Consider the following 15110-nt stretch of genomic DNA (forward strand, 5'->3'; position numbering starts at 1 on the left):
GGTAGTCACAAAGTTCAAGTCACCTGCCGAGAAACATTCATGGAAAATTAAGATCCCAGCCCATTTAGCTTTGAAGCAATCCCAGCTGCCAGTAAGCGCACATAAAATATTTTTAAAATGAAAATTAGGGTGTCTTGGTGAGCACCAAGGAAGGTGTCTGAGGGCGCATTGGTGCCCGTGGGTGCCAGTTGCATACCCTTGGCTTACATATTTATTTAGTGGCCCCATAACCAGAGTTCTCAGGACAATGAACAATTAAACCATTTAAAATTGCAGATCCAACAAAACAATCCATTAACAACAACACAAAAATCCTAAAACAAAAAAATGAATCATAGAATAGTAGGGTTGGAAGGGGCCTACAAGGCCATTGAGTCCAACCCCCTGCTCAATGCAGGAATCCAAGTCAGAGCATCCCTGACAAGTGGCTGTCCAGCCTCGTCTTGAAGGCTGCCAGTGTGGGAGAGCCCACCACCTCCCCAGGTAATTGGTTCCATTGTCGTATTGCTCTTACAGTCAGGACGTTTTTCCTGATGTTCAGCCGGAATCTGACTTCCTGTAACTTGAGCCCATTATTCCGTGTCCTGCACTCTGGGATGATCAAGAAGAGATCCTGGCCTTCTCTGTGACAACCTTTCAAGTACTTGAAGAGTGCTATCATATCTCCCCTCAGACTTCTCTTCTCAAGGCTAAACATGCCCAGTTCTTTCAGTCTCTCTTCATAGGGCTTTGTTTCCAGTCCACTGATCATCTTTGTTGCCCTCCTCTGAACCCTCTCCAGTTTGTCTGCATCCTTCTTAAAGTGTGGTGCCCAGAACTGGACAGAGTACTCCAGATGAGGCCTAACCAGTGCTGAGTAGAGGGGAACTAGTACTTCCTGGGATTTGGAAGCGATGCTTCTATGAATGCAGCCCAAAAGAGCATTTGCCTTTTTTGCAGCCACATCACATTGTTGGCTCATATTCAGCTTGTGATCGACAACAATTCCAAGATCCTTCTCGCTTGTAGTGTGGTTGAGCCACATATCCCCCATCTTGTAACTGTGCCTTTGGTTTCTTTTTCCTAGGTGCAGAACTTGGCATTTGTCCCTATTAAATGTCATTCTGTTGTTTTCTGTCCAGCGCTCCAGTCTATCCAGATCACTTTGAATTCTGTTTCTGTCTTCCAAAGTATTAGCTATCCCTCCCAATTTTGTGTCATCTGCAAATTTGATCAGCATTCCCTGCACCTCCTCCTCCAAGTCATTAATAAAAATGTTGAAGAGCTGAGATTAAGATAATTTCAATCATAATCTAATAATAAAGGGAGAGCCATAAAATCATCATTATTGAGCTAAAAAAAGAAACAATGCACTTGTGAACTGCAGATATTAAGATCCTGTTTAAATGGCCTAATGATCCTAAAAGGCCTGGGAAAATAGTGTCAGGACAGTAAAATAGCTGTGAGGTGAGTTTCTCTAATTTGACAACTGAGAGGCCACCAATGAAAAGGCACTCCCCATATCTTAGATGCAGAGGAGACGGTGGGGTGTAATTCAAACTCTCTCAGTAGTTAATAAGCTTCTCTTTAGGCAGTTTTACTTTAATTGTCTCACAAGCTTAGACATGATATAGTAAGGACTGTAATCAATTAGTTTTCTTTTCACCGTAATTAGTACATTAGTTGTTTTGTTATGTGTTTTGATTCCTCTATTTTAATGACATTTCAAAATAAAAATCCCTGTCAAAAATATTTGGCATTCCAGCTAAATTAATTCAAAATTTTAAAGGAGAAAAAAGAGAAAATCTTGGTATTCTTCCTTTGTACACTTTAGCTACATCAGGGAACCCCAGCCTTTTGGGATCGGTAGGCACATTTGGAGTTTTGCAAGTGATGTGGGCATGCTTACAAAATGGCAGCCATGGGGGGCGTGGCCCATTCTCAAAACACCCATTCTCTAGAAGGCAAACTGCTGAGACTAAAAGAATCAAGACTAAAAGACTGGTGAGACTTAAAAGAATTTGCCCCAAAACCTAAGTATAAGACAGGAGTGGGGTCTAAACTCCAAAATCCAAAACCACACTTTTGAAACCAGTTTTCTGCTCCATCACCCATTTCACAAAAGGCAAACTGATGAGGCTCAGAGACAAGTAACTTGACCAAGAAACTGAGTACAAGGCAAAGATTGGATCTGAGCCTCAACTGCCAAATCACAGTACACCCCCATGTGACGCAACAGAATACTCAGTTCACAGAAGGGCAACTGGTGATGCTCAGAGAAACACACGCAGGCAAAACACCCACTCACACCAAAAAGTAACACACCACGCGTATGCACGTGCGCGCGCACAGGCAAGCAGCCCTTCACTCCCCCTTCCCTGCTCCCTACCACCCTCTAGTTTACCTTCTTTTTTTTTCTGGGTAACTGAGCAAGCTGGACTGCAGCCACCCACAATTTTTATTTTCACAGAATGGTTCTGGGGCCCACAGGACACCCCCTTCACAGTATGTCAGCCTCCCAGTTAAAAACTGTTTGTTTAAAATTTAAAAAATCTAAACAAATTAAGCATGGCAGTCAGGAGGGGCAGGGAGCCCGGCCGTGGCCAAGGCGGGGGTCTGTGGGCGCCGTGTTGGGGGCTGGAAGCTTCGATGTCAGAGGGGCTATGAATCTGCTCTGGGTGTCAGCCAGAACCAGTCAGAACTCTGAAGGAGCTCTCCAAGGTGCTGGACCTATTTTAGGGATTGGGGTCAGCACCGTGGATGGCTCCTTCAGCGTTCTGACTGAAACCTGGAGCAGATGCACTTCCCCACTGACATTGGAGTCACCAGCCTCCACAGCACTGGAGAATCCAGAGTTACATGAGCGTACAGCACAATGCCTCATCAACTGGAAGCACAATTTAATAGTGCAAAAGTGTTGTCGTTACCAGTGCCCTGTCTCTAACCACTGTATTTGGTGTGCCAAGCTCATGGACAATACTCAGGGTTACCTCTATTGGTTGAAGTGTGTTCAACCTGGGTTATATTCAACATTATGCTAGCAGAAAAATGTCAAGAGTTGATGTTGTTCTGCTAGTGGCTGCAGCACAACCAGCGCAAGCAACATGTAGCTTAATGGAGTTGTAATGAGTTGTGGAGCGTTTTGTGCAAGTGGAATGAAAGTATTGCGCCTACTCATGCTCTGAGATCCTCAGGGGAAGCCCTTCTTGCCGTCCCGCCACCATCACAGGCATGTCTGGTGGGAACGTGGGCCGCCTCGGTGGCTGCCCCAAGGCTCTGGAACTCCCTTCCCAGGGAGGCGAGAGTGGCACCCTCCTTGATACGCTTTCATAAGCATGTAAAAACTTCTTTGTTCCAGCAGGCCTTTGGGGATAACTACTCTGGACCTGTGAAAATATGATGGATGGATACTATTTTTCTTGTCTTTTAATGTTTTGATATTTTTACAATTTTAATACTGATGATTTAATTATATTTGTAACTTTTGTACACTTGTATTTATATTTCTATTTATAGGTTTTAATTGTACAAGTTTTAATGTTGTAAAGCCGCCTTGAGTCCCAGTATTGGGGAAAAGGTGGGATATAAATATAATGATGATGATGATGGATTTAACACTTTGGCAAGAATGAAAATAGGCCTTCTGCAAGTGGTAGAAGCTTTACACTAGTGGAATGATACAACTGGATAGAACCCCCAATGTTTACCTCAGCATGACTTTGCTGCTTGAAGAAGAATGCCAGTTCTGTTGCAGTGGCTTGTACTGCTCTGTGATTTATTTATTTATTTTGTTTCTATCCTTCCCAATAGCCGAAGCTCTCTGGGTGGTTCACAAAAATTGCCATCTGTAGATTTATTACATCAATCCTTGTTTATGTTTTCAAAAATATCGGCTAGGTAGCATACTACTGACCACCACTTGTCATCACAGAAAAGGTGAGCAAATTTGCTGTCCTTCGACAGGATGGCAGCTGCTCCAGTGCCACGGCTGAGCAAGCAACCGCACCTTCTTCTGTCGTGTCTGGCAGAGACCGGCACAGTTGCTTTTGGTGGCTGCGGCAGAGGCAGAATAGGACTGGAGCCGAGGGAGAAATGCCATGGAGCTTCCCTCTCTGCTCCTGCCCCTTCCTGCTCCCTTGCCACCGCCATCATTACACACAATGGCAGCTCGTCAGGGCATCAGGAGGCTGCTCAGTTATTAGGCGGCTTGTGCACCCCAGTGGATCGCCTTGCACACCCCACTTTGGGGACCACTGCTTTAAAGCACTTGTCCAACAAATGGGGTGCTGAACACTTAAAAACCTTCTAGCTGTAGTGAGGTTGCTGTTGCTATGGTTTGAAAGTTGTTTTTAATGTGGAAATTAACACCTGAAGCAGGACAGATAGAAAATTGCAGTAACTGCTTTGGTGTCTAGAAAAATCACTTTTCCCCCTAGTCGTGGAAGAAGCTGCTGTGGTCTTTTGTGTTCATAGTGCAGCAGTCTTATGTATGTCTCTGTCTTGGAAGCTGCACTATTCATGCACATAGTCCACGCCTGTGTGTAACTACTTACAGAGGCCAGCCCCCTGCGTTGAGGACTGCACCAGCTCTGTGCTATGCAAGGGCCGAGAGTATGTGATACTGACTGACTCCTCCTTGCTACCAACATCTGTGAGGGGTTATTGGAAGCTTTACTGAGAAACTGATTTCTTTCCCACCTCCTGGAAGTGGAGCTTGGCCTCCTCAGCCTGTTGCATTCTTTGACTATGAACACCACTTAGCCCAGGGTGCAGCACCTCAGCCCCCGCTGGGGTCCCAGTCTGTCCCCTCTGAGGCCCTCAGATTGCCTCACCCCATTCCTCTGGACCCACCCCATTTCCTCCAGCCCCTGGCTATTTGAAGGTGCCCTGGCTTTTGCATCCCCCCTCCCGCTTCTAAGAGACTGAAATGCCTCTGCCAGGGCTCAGCTGCTGGCTGTAAGAGCTTTAAGCTTAAGCTAAAAGAGGCTGGTGTTGTGGACCTGCCCCTTTGGCCCCACCCATCATTGGAATGTGCTCCCCCCACTCCACCTGCAGCTTCTCCAAGATTGATAGCCTTGGGGTGGGAGGAGGTTCTGCCCCCTGGCCTGCCCCATGCACAGCTGGGAGTGTGGAGCTACTGCTCTGTCCGAAGCAACCTTTAGATAGACGCTGTTCATCTTTTCTCCCTGAATGCTGCATTAAGGGCTGCTTCATCTATGACAAAATGAGCAAGCGCACGGTGCAGGCCCTGTAACTTGTTCCAGTGAAACATCTGGTGGTAGTTTTACTATGATTTTATAAGAGCTTGTAAGGAGCAACCATGAAAACTAGTTTTTTTGGGGGGGGATTTGCAAGGGAGCAGCAGCACAGTGTGTGTGCTTGGGCTTAACGCTTTCATCGCCTTCTGTTTCTCTGCTCCAAGGATTGGATCCAACGGTTGTGACTTCCACTGGTGCAACAGACTTCCTTGGCCTCTCTTCCCCACACTACAGCCCCACACAAGTGCTCCAAATCTGCTTCAGTGTGTCCTCCAACCCTACTGAGCAGATTTGGGGGGCATTGGGGGAATCTGCTAGTGGTTTCTGTTCTCTTAGCAGATGACCAACATTAGATGGATCCAACCCCAAGTTGTGGCCATACTTCAGAGTTCTTCCCAGGGTTCCAGATTTGTGCATGTAGGGAGCCTGGGCCACTGGCATGGTATAGATAGCATGAGCAATTTTTTTTTTAAGCGAGGGGGATACATACTAACATAGTCCTTGTCTTCTTCCTCTCCCCATCCCAACAATGTCAGCATCTCATAGGCACCATGTGTCAGGAGGGGGGGGGGCAAGGGGGAACTTACAATATAATGGTATCTGCAGACAAAGATTTGGTAGGTTATTTCCAATGAATATGTGAATTTCAGCTGCAGTGCTTCTCAGTGTTCTGTTCTCCCTGAGCAGTTAAAATGTTTAATTTTCTATAATATCACTGTAGCTTATCCAGTGACTGGGAGAGCTTACAGACAGCTGATTGGGGAAGAGCCAGCTTTTACACACACTATTTCTCTCTGTGCACAAGGGTTTTAATTTTTGCACTAAAGTTTTGCAATTTGAAGTCAGATTCTATAGATCTGAACAAACTGCTAATGTGGTTAGCAGTATGTGTGTGCACTCTTAGAGTCTTCCACAACCTGGCATCTCTGAGATGTGTTGGGCTACACTTCTCATCATCCCCCAGCCATGATGTCTTTAAGCTCTTATCTACACCAAAAGGTGAAGTTCTCTATATTCTGAACCAGCCACCACATGTCGGCAGGCCAGGGCTACATTCTACACTAGGATTAGGTGATGCATCTATTTGCATTTTTAGCCCCTTTGTATGTATTGGACAATCTGTCCGTAGCAACGTGGGAACATGTGGGGACGTGGATGGCCAATACAAAGAGTTAGAAACTACCTGAAGAAGGCTGTAACAAAAAGATTCCTCGGACATGAGCTACTCAATAGCAACAGAGTCAGTGCAGTCTTCTTAATTCATAAAGATGCTGTTAACTTGACCTTGGGTTGTTTGACTTTTAGACAGCTCAGTTCACATTTGCCAGTTATGCTGCTGGGAAAGTAACATACCACACAGACAAGTGGGAGCTACCGAGATAGGATGTCCAAAAACAATGTAGCGGTGTTTCCTCCCCCTCCCCCCACTTTTCCACTGTATGATTCCATTAGTGACAAATGGGGTCATGTGCACAGCTATTGCATTGTAACAGGCTTCAGACCCTTCTCCACCCTTAAGGTTTATGGTGCATAGCTGCATTTTCATCCTTGTTTACAAAATTGCTCTTCATCCGCAACTCTTCTATTCCATCCATATTTATTGGGAAGCACGTCCCACAGAATTCACAAGTCTTCACTCCTTATTAAGTGTGTTTTGGACTGGAGCCTTGCCTCCGTATGGCAGGCCCGCCCTCTAGCAGCCTGAGACTTGAGTGAGAGGGTGCATTGTTCAACTGAATTCCACATAGATGCTGAGAGAGAGAAGGACCTCCCCCTCCAGCAGGGCCATGGCTGAGATGCGATTTGAGCCTGGCGCGCCCAAGATTGTAGTTGCCCACGCAGTGGATGGGACTCTCCTAGTTGTTGTCGTCTTACCTTTAACTGTCTTCCAGTTGCTCTAGCCCTGTTCAAAAGCCTGCTCCCCACCCAATTAGAATCGTGTGTGCGGGGGGAGCAGGGACAAGTGCATTGAATGTGTCCCCTCCAAATCCTCATTGGCCGTCCCTGCAGCCTGTCATGCTTTGGGGGCTAGACTCTAGTTGTGTAGGCTCCTTGTGCCATTTAGAACCTTGGCAAATGGGGGTTCTCAACCGAACAGGGAGCCTACACAAGAAGCGAAGCGCCCCCTCCCCCCAGCCGCATATGCCCAGCCCCAGTGTGTGACAGGCTGTGTGGACAGGTGACAAAGATGCAACAGTGTGGGTGATTCTAATCCTGTGGGGGTGAATTGCTCAATAGAACTTATGCAGCACTGGAATCTTTCTTCTTTTTGTTAATTTGGACAACTGAGCGTGAAGTTTGCCGTTTGGCCTTAAACAACATGCCCAAAGTGTTCATGGCTGTACTGGAGAGGGAAGTTCATGCAGAAGGTGAAGGATGCTGGGCCACAATTATGCTGTTTTCCTGATATTAGAGCCAAATAAACACAGGATTTCCCCTCTGCAGAGGAAATGGTTGTGTTTTCTTTCAGCAGGAGAGATGCATGGCTGGCAGACGGAAATCTGGGCGTGGTGCCAGAGGGATCTATTGTTTCCACAGCACCTCCAGGAGCCCACACACCCAACCACTATAATGTAGCGTGTGTGTATGAGATGCAAAGATCTTATTATTGGTCCCCTTAGTGCAGCCATTTCCATGCTAGGTCGATTAGGTGCTTGATTCGTTTTAAGGCTTTTTCTTGAGACAACTGTAAATGGACTGATCTGCTGAGGAGTCCTTGTGCATCTGCCACAGAACCTGCAGAGGGTTCTAGGAGACGTCCCAGCCAGGTGAACGCTTCCTTGCCTGGGTGTGTTGGATTTCACCATTGCCCTGCATACACTGAGAGGATGACTCAGAATTTAGATTACGGCAATGCCGTCTATGTGGGGCTGCCTTTGAAGACAGTTAGGAAGCTGCAGCTTGTGCAAAATGTGGCAGCCAGACTGATAACAGGGACCAGAAGGTCTGAACATATAGAACCAATTCTGGCCCGCTTGCACTGGCTGCCTATATGCTTCCGAGCCCAATTCAGTGTGCTGATTTTGACCTATAAAGCCCTACATGGCTCGGGAGCACAGTACTTGATGGAACGCCTTTCCCTACACGAACCGACCCGCACAGTGTGCGCTGCATCTAAGGTCCTCCTCCGGCAGCCTCTTCTGAGGGAGGCTCTGAGGGCAGCAACAAGGGAGAGGGCCTTCTCAGTGGTGGCTCCCTGTTTATGGAATAATCTCCCTGATGAGGCCCGCCTGGCACCAACATTGTCATCTTTTCGGTGCCAGGTTAAAACTGCCCTCTTCTCTCAGGCATTTGGCAGCTATGATGAGTCTCTTGATTGTCTTTGGCTGATTTTTGTTTTAGATGTATGTTGTTGTGTGTGTTATTTGTTCTATGTTATGTGAATGGTTTTATATTTTATATAATGTATTTTAATGTTTTTTTATTTTTGTGAACTGCGCAGAGAGCTTCGGCTATGGGGCGGTATAGAAATATAATAAATGAATGAATGAATGAGAACACAGTCCTCTCCTCCAGCTGCTTATTGGAGGCGAAGACTATAAACATTAAGAGTGCAATCTTATGCATGCTTAGACAGAAAAAAAATCCTACAACTTTCAGCATGCCCCAGCCAGCCATGCTGGCTGGAGCATGCTGGGAGTTGTAGGACTTTTTTCTGTCTAAACATGCATAGGATTGCACAGTAAGTTGCCTTTTTTCAGGGAAGCTTCTTGCTGATCTTCTCACTGGGGAGGCCCAGGGTTCCTGGGGACACTGCTTGGAGAAAGAGGGGCCCATCTGATGATGGGGGCCAGCCATATGTGCCACAGATTTTTGAGGCAGGCATGACCACGCTCTGCCCCCGTTGGCACTCTGCAGCTGTGGAAGTCAGCTGCTTCTGATCATGGTGACCATGCAGCTGGCTCTCAGGACTTGCTGGGGGCCCTTGCTCCTGCTTTCCAAAGACTCTTCTAACCCTCCCTTAGAATACATTAACTTAGCAAACATCTCAGTGGCATGCGGTGTTGAGTTCTACCGATAAGTTATGCATTATTTTAAAAGCAGTATTTCATTGTGCCTGAAGTCTGTCCTTTTTCCTTCAGAATAATGCAACTGACTGAATTTCTGAAGCACCGGGGAGAGGGAACAGTACTTGGTACTGAGTAGCTTCCACCTATGTCCTTCTGCCTGTGGCGAAATGTTTTGCTTGTTTGCACACACTTTTATTGCGAAACCCGCACACTCAGCTTTGGCAAAGTATGTTGCAACTTCCCTCCACAGTTGTGCCTTTCTTCCTCTCCTCCCCCCACACCCACAATTACAAGGTCAGCTATGGAACTTATGAAGTGACACTGGGCACGGCCAGAGCGTTTTCTTCTCACTGCTAAGAACTGAACACTTTATACACATCTGGGATGAGGCAAGATCCCTGACACCTCTTGCTTCATTCTTAAAAGCACTGCCCCACTCATCTCCCTGCCCCCTTCCCTGACCTCTTCCATGTGCGTCAGAGCCTCCAGCATGCCTTTGTCCATCTCGCAAGCTCCTTGCAGAAGAGCAGCACAGGTGAACTGGACCAAAGGCCCATTAGGCCAGCATCCTGTTTCTATTGGTAGCCAGCTAGATGCCTCCAGGAAACCCATATGCTGAATGGTGGAGATAGTCTTGTTTCTCCCCTGCATCTGCATTTGGTATGCAGAGGTATGTTGCCTCTGCTCATGGATATTCCACATTAGTGCCACAAAGTATTCACCCGGGACTTCCTTTTGTAAGTGGGATTACTCTGTGACAAATCTTCTAGGCAAGCAGGGTTTAATCTGGCCTGATGCTTGCTCCTGGAACTTATTTGAATGCCAGGACTCGGCCTCAGAACATGTGAAGCTGTACATGTGCCTCAGAGCATAGGGAGTGCCTTTCCCTGTCCACTATGTGGCTACTGCCCCCCACACACATCTGGCAGCAAGGCGGAGGGGTTTCCAGGTTAGAAAGGTGAGCTTCTGGGCAGATTTGTGTCCTGGTACCTTTAAAAAAAAAAGTACTATGTAGGCCAGCCTCTGTACCACCTCAAAGCCCAGGATGGGATAGCTGGCTGTTTTAATGGGCAGGTAGTCTTGACGATGGGTTAGGTGATGCTTATCCCAAACATCATATGCCCCTTTGGGTAGCACAGAGTTCCTGCAAAAGCAGTGCCTTGAGGCAATAAACAACCAGAAGCTGGACCCTTTCCCCCACCAGCTTCCATGCAAACCAAACCTCTTCCTTCCCAGATGTGAACTTTTCACATGACCATCTTTTCCAAGCCTGCTAAGAGCAACTGGTGAGAACAGACTGACATTCATCCTTGACTGTGTCTTCCCCTTTGTGAGCTTTCTACATGGGGGTCCTCAGAGAACAAGGGAAGTCTTGTTCTCCCTTCTGTCCTTTCTCATGTCCTTTTAGGTACTAGCACATTTTCATGTACTCCATCTTAATATCCTTTTCTCTAGCCCAGACTTCCCCAACCTGGTGCTCTCCAGGCGCACTGAACTACAACTCCCATCATCCCCATGCTGGTTGAGGATGATGGGAGCTGTAGTTGAACACATCTGGTTGGGGAAGGCTGCTGTAGCCTAAGCATACCAAATTCCTTTTAAGTTTACATCTCCTCTGTGTGAGACACAGGCTGGAACTAGACCCTGGTGAGTGTCACAGCTCAAACTAAGTTACAGGAGCTCTACACTATTTATCTTAACATATAGGTAGTGCTTACACTATGTAGACACTGCAAAGCATGGTTGCTAACAACTTCCTTCTGGTTCACAAGCATACACCTGTTGCATGGCCACCATCCACAACTGATTCTCAATTGAGAAGGTGACCTGCTGTTCACTTGGAAATCTCAGTGAAGAATGCAGAATCCACGAGACAAATGCTGCTTTGGCAAAATTTGCCTGAATCTCTGAAATAACTGCACAGATTGCACCAAAAAGGAGAGACCCCTGTTGTCTGGTGGGAAGGCTCCTATTTTCAGCACTGGGTGTGCTGTGGACTTGGCTCTGTCAGCCCTAACAGTCCTCTTCTCTCCTCTTGTGCCAGGTAGGTGATAAGGTGATGGTGATGGCCAGATCGGGTCTCTGGCAAGAAATTGTGACCGTCCCAGCCAATCAGACCTTTCCCATGCCAGAAGGGATGAGCTTTGAGGAAGCCGCTGCCTTTCTGGTCAATTACATCACAGCCTACATGGTCCTCTTTGACTTCGGCAACCTGCGGCCCAACCAGAGCGTCCTTGTCCACATGGCAGCAGGTAACAAGAATGGCCCCTTCTATGCTAGTGAGGTATAGCTATACTGCTCAAAGCAAGAGGAGTAACTCCCAAAGTGGCTCTAGGACGAGAACTATTTCTTCCTGCACTACTAAAAGATTAGCTGGAGACACGAAAGCATCTTCAAATAACTAAAAGGCTGTCTTGAAGAAGATGGAGCAGAGTTACTCTCTGTTGCTCCGGAGGGCAGGGCTAGAACCAATGGATGGAAATTGCAGGGAAGCAGATTTCAGCTAAACACTAGGAGAAACTTTCTAACTGTGAAGGCTGTTAGCCAATGGAACAGGCTGCCTCAGGAGGTGGTGGGTTCTCCTTTGCTGGAGGTATTGGAACATCAGCTGGACCGCCATCTGTCAGAGATGCTATAGCTGCATCCTGCATTGCAAAGCAGGAGGTGAACTAGATCTCCAAGGTTCCTTCCAACTCTATTATTCTAACATATTTATTACATTTATTATAGATCCCACCTTTCTTCCAAGGAGCTTGAGGTGGCATATGTGGATCCCGCTCATTTATCTTCACAGTGAATAGGTTAGACTGAGAAATAGTGACTGACAGTGAGCTGGGGTGGGGGTAGGGTTTTGTACCTGGGTCTCCACAGTCATATTCTGACACTACACCACATTGTATATTGGAGTGTGACATTCTAATCAATGTTGAATCTGTTTAATTGTCATGGCTTCTTTTTTGTGAATTGTAATACCGTAAAGAGACTGAAGTTTCTCTAATGCAAACCTGGGGAACCTGTGAACCTCCAGAAGCTTTTGGACTCCAATTCCCATCAGGCCAGCCAGCATGGCCAGTGATAAGGGATGGTGGGGGTTGTAGTCCAGTAACATCTAGAGATCCACAGGCTGCCCATCCCTGCGCTAAAGAATTCTTGTCACTCACAAAAACTCATCTCCTGGGGTTCTTTGTGGTGGCTGAGGAGGGTGGGGGATGGGGTGTCAAGCCTGTGAAGCAGTTTCAACCCGGTGTTTAAATGTATAGTATTTATATAGTTTTGCGGCCTTGCTCATTTCACGGTACCGGCCATAACATCTCTTATTGATCTAATTTAGGCCTGAGCAGAAATATCCAAGTTCAGGCATAGAAGTTATGAGTCCTGGTGAACGTCTGCGAGACTCCAGAAGCTTGCTTTCTTTGGCTCATCAGCCTATCTTGTACTTCCTGTGCTGTGGGCCAGGAGAGCAGCTCTCTCAGAACTTGACAGTGAACTTTCTCTGGAGCAGGGAGACAAATCCCCCCACCTTCGGATGAAGTGGGATGGCAGCACAAAGCACTGCACGCAGCTGTCCGTTGCCAATGCCTCCACATCCTCTGCATCATGTTCTCCTATTCACTGGGCACTCTTTTCCCCGCTTTTCCAGGTGGAGTAGGAACTGCAGCAGTCCAGCTCTGCAAAACTGTGGAAAATGTCACCATTTTTGGCACAGCTTCTGCTTCCAAGCACGACGCCCTCAAGGAGAACGGGGTCACTCACCCCATTGACTACCGGGCAGCTGATTATGTGGTGGAGGTCCGAAAAATCTCACCCAAAGGTAAGTAAGAGGGACTGCAGGGAGGGAGCTGGGGGCAGGATGTATCTGAAACGCTGTTTGCATGCGGTCTGGCTTTCTGCTTGTGACATAGGGTTAATATATACCTGAAATAAAGGTGGGTGAACTCCCAAGCAAATTGAGCTAACTTTAATTTATTTGCAAAAAAGGTTTTATATATTCTAATTTCTAGGGCTTTCAACCAATTAGGGTGTCTTAGTTGATTGATCATATGAATTTAAAATTAAGCAATTAAATCTGCATAAATGTGCAGATTAAATGCAAACAATAATTCTTGAAAGAAAGGCCCCTTTTCCTTTGGTTAGGCAGCCTTCCCCCTTCTGGTGCCCTCCAGATGTGTTGGACTAGCCCCAACCAGCATCAGGCATGGGAGAGTCTGAGTTAGAAGAAGATGCACGTAACTGTCACAGCAGGCACTTTAGGAGAGGACTCTTCTCAAATGGGCTCTGCCATTCATGGTTTTCATAAGTACTTGTATTTTTAAAAAACTGCCGTCTGGTTTTGTCAGGGTTCACTTTTTAAAATCAATACATCTAGATGGATGGCCTTACAGCCCTACTGATCTTTATTTTTTTTTTCCCCCAGCATGCCCAAAGATGGACTTAACCCCACAATCCACAGTCAGGAAATACCTTTATTAGGGCCAACCAAATATGCATAGAATTGTGGGCAAACTTTCGAGAACTCCAGGTCTCGTCATCAGGCAACCAAGTGGGGCGGGTGGAGAGGAGAGTGGTGGTGGGGACACTGGCTTTTGATGTTGAAGTACTGAAGTCTTTATGATCAGAGTCTTAAGATGGAGTGGAGGAGGAGGTGCAGTCTTAAATGGTTAGACCGGGGTGGGCAGCTTGGGGGCATAGAGGCCATGTTTGACCCCACTCCAGACCTGCCCCACGGGCCACACTGCTGCACTGCAAAATTCGGCAGTGGCAAAAAAAATAGTGGTTTGCCACCAGATTTTGGTAGCACGTTGCTACAGAATGTTAAAAGGAACAAATGTAGCATGTTTTCAAGCTAAAGTTGTCCCTTTTAATGCTTTTGGTGGGGTTTTTTTGCTGCTGCTGCACAAATTTCAGCCACGAATTTCAGTGGGGGTCACACACCAGAGGATGACGGAGACTGCATGCGGCCCATGGGCTTCATGTTGCCCACCCTTGGTGTAGATTCTGCTAGGTGGCATACAGGGTTCAAGTTGCCCCTAGGACTGTTGGGACAAACGCATGTGTGATTCTCCCATTTTTAAAATACAAAATCCAGTTGTTACTTGGATTTGTCTCCAACTTTAGGTGAAACACAGAGGTTCCTTAGTAGGCAGAGAACAAGAGTAAAGAGAAACATACTCATTTTTATATTGACCATAAAGGTTTAAGGCTGGTTGTATGCTGATAAATTTGGTGAGGCCAACACTTCACATTATACCCTTAATTTTATTTTTATCAAGACTTAATATTGTAGTTTTAAAATACCCTTTGAAATTATAAACGTTACAACTTGTCTAAAATGTCAGGTGTGGAATTTTATATTTTGTTTGCTTTCTATCAGAGGGTCTTGGTAAACCTGTTATGATGGCAATTTTCTCTCTCCCACTTTCTAGGTGTAGATGTTGTCTTGGACCCTTTGGGGGGCTCAGATACTACAAAAGGCTTCAACCTCCTTAAGCCAATGGGCAAACTAGTCACCTATGGTGAGTAAAAAACATGCATCCCATCTAGGGTGTTGTTTGTTAGGATCCATCAAGGTCCAGCCCCAGTTTCTTTTTAATCCCAAAGCTCAAACCTGGAACTTGAGAATAAGAAAATGCCTTTGTGCATGTGCAGACTACTGTGCTTCAGTGTAACAAAGCTCAGCCCTGGAGCCAGTTTGCAATGTCAGACCTTAGCCTCTGGAACAGCCTTCCCTGACCCAGCACCTTCTAGTTGTGTTAGACTACAACTCCCATTACCCCCCAGTCAGCATGGCTGAACCTTTAGGGGAAGTGCAACCCCCTCCAGAACAGTGTGAACATTACTTAGCCAGGCAGAGAGCTCACAGTTT

General features: G+C 46.6%; 1 protein-coding gene across 2 annotated transcripts in view; it reads left to right on the forward strand.

Moving 5' to 3' along the window:
- VAT1 (vesicle amine transport 1) overlaps positions 1-15110 on the forward strand; it is a 42063-nt gene that overhangs the window by 13468 nt on the left and 13485 nt on the right. For both annotated transcript variants that reach the window (XM_084857304.1, XM_084857302.1), the window contains exons 2-4: positions 11292-11499; positions 12888-13058; positions 14671-14760. In XM_084857304.1, the coding sequence (XP_084713430.1) occupies positions 11292-11499; positions 12888-13058; positions 14671-14760 (469 nt within the window). The remainder of the gene's footprint in view (positions 1-11291; positions 11500-12887; positions 13059-14670; positions 14761-15110) is intronic.

This window comes from Heloderma suspectum, chromosome 5 (assembly GCF_057233095.1).
Source record: "Heloderma suspectum isolate Gila_16-S chromosome 5, 16-S_ref, whole genome shotgun sequence".
NCBI lineage: Eukaryota > Metazoa > Chordata > Lepidosauria > Squamata > Helodermatidae > Heloderma > Heloderma suspectum.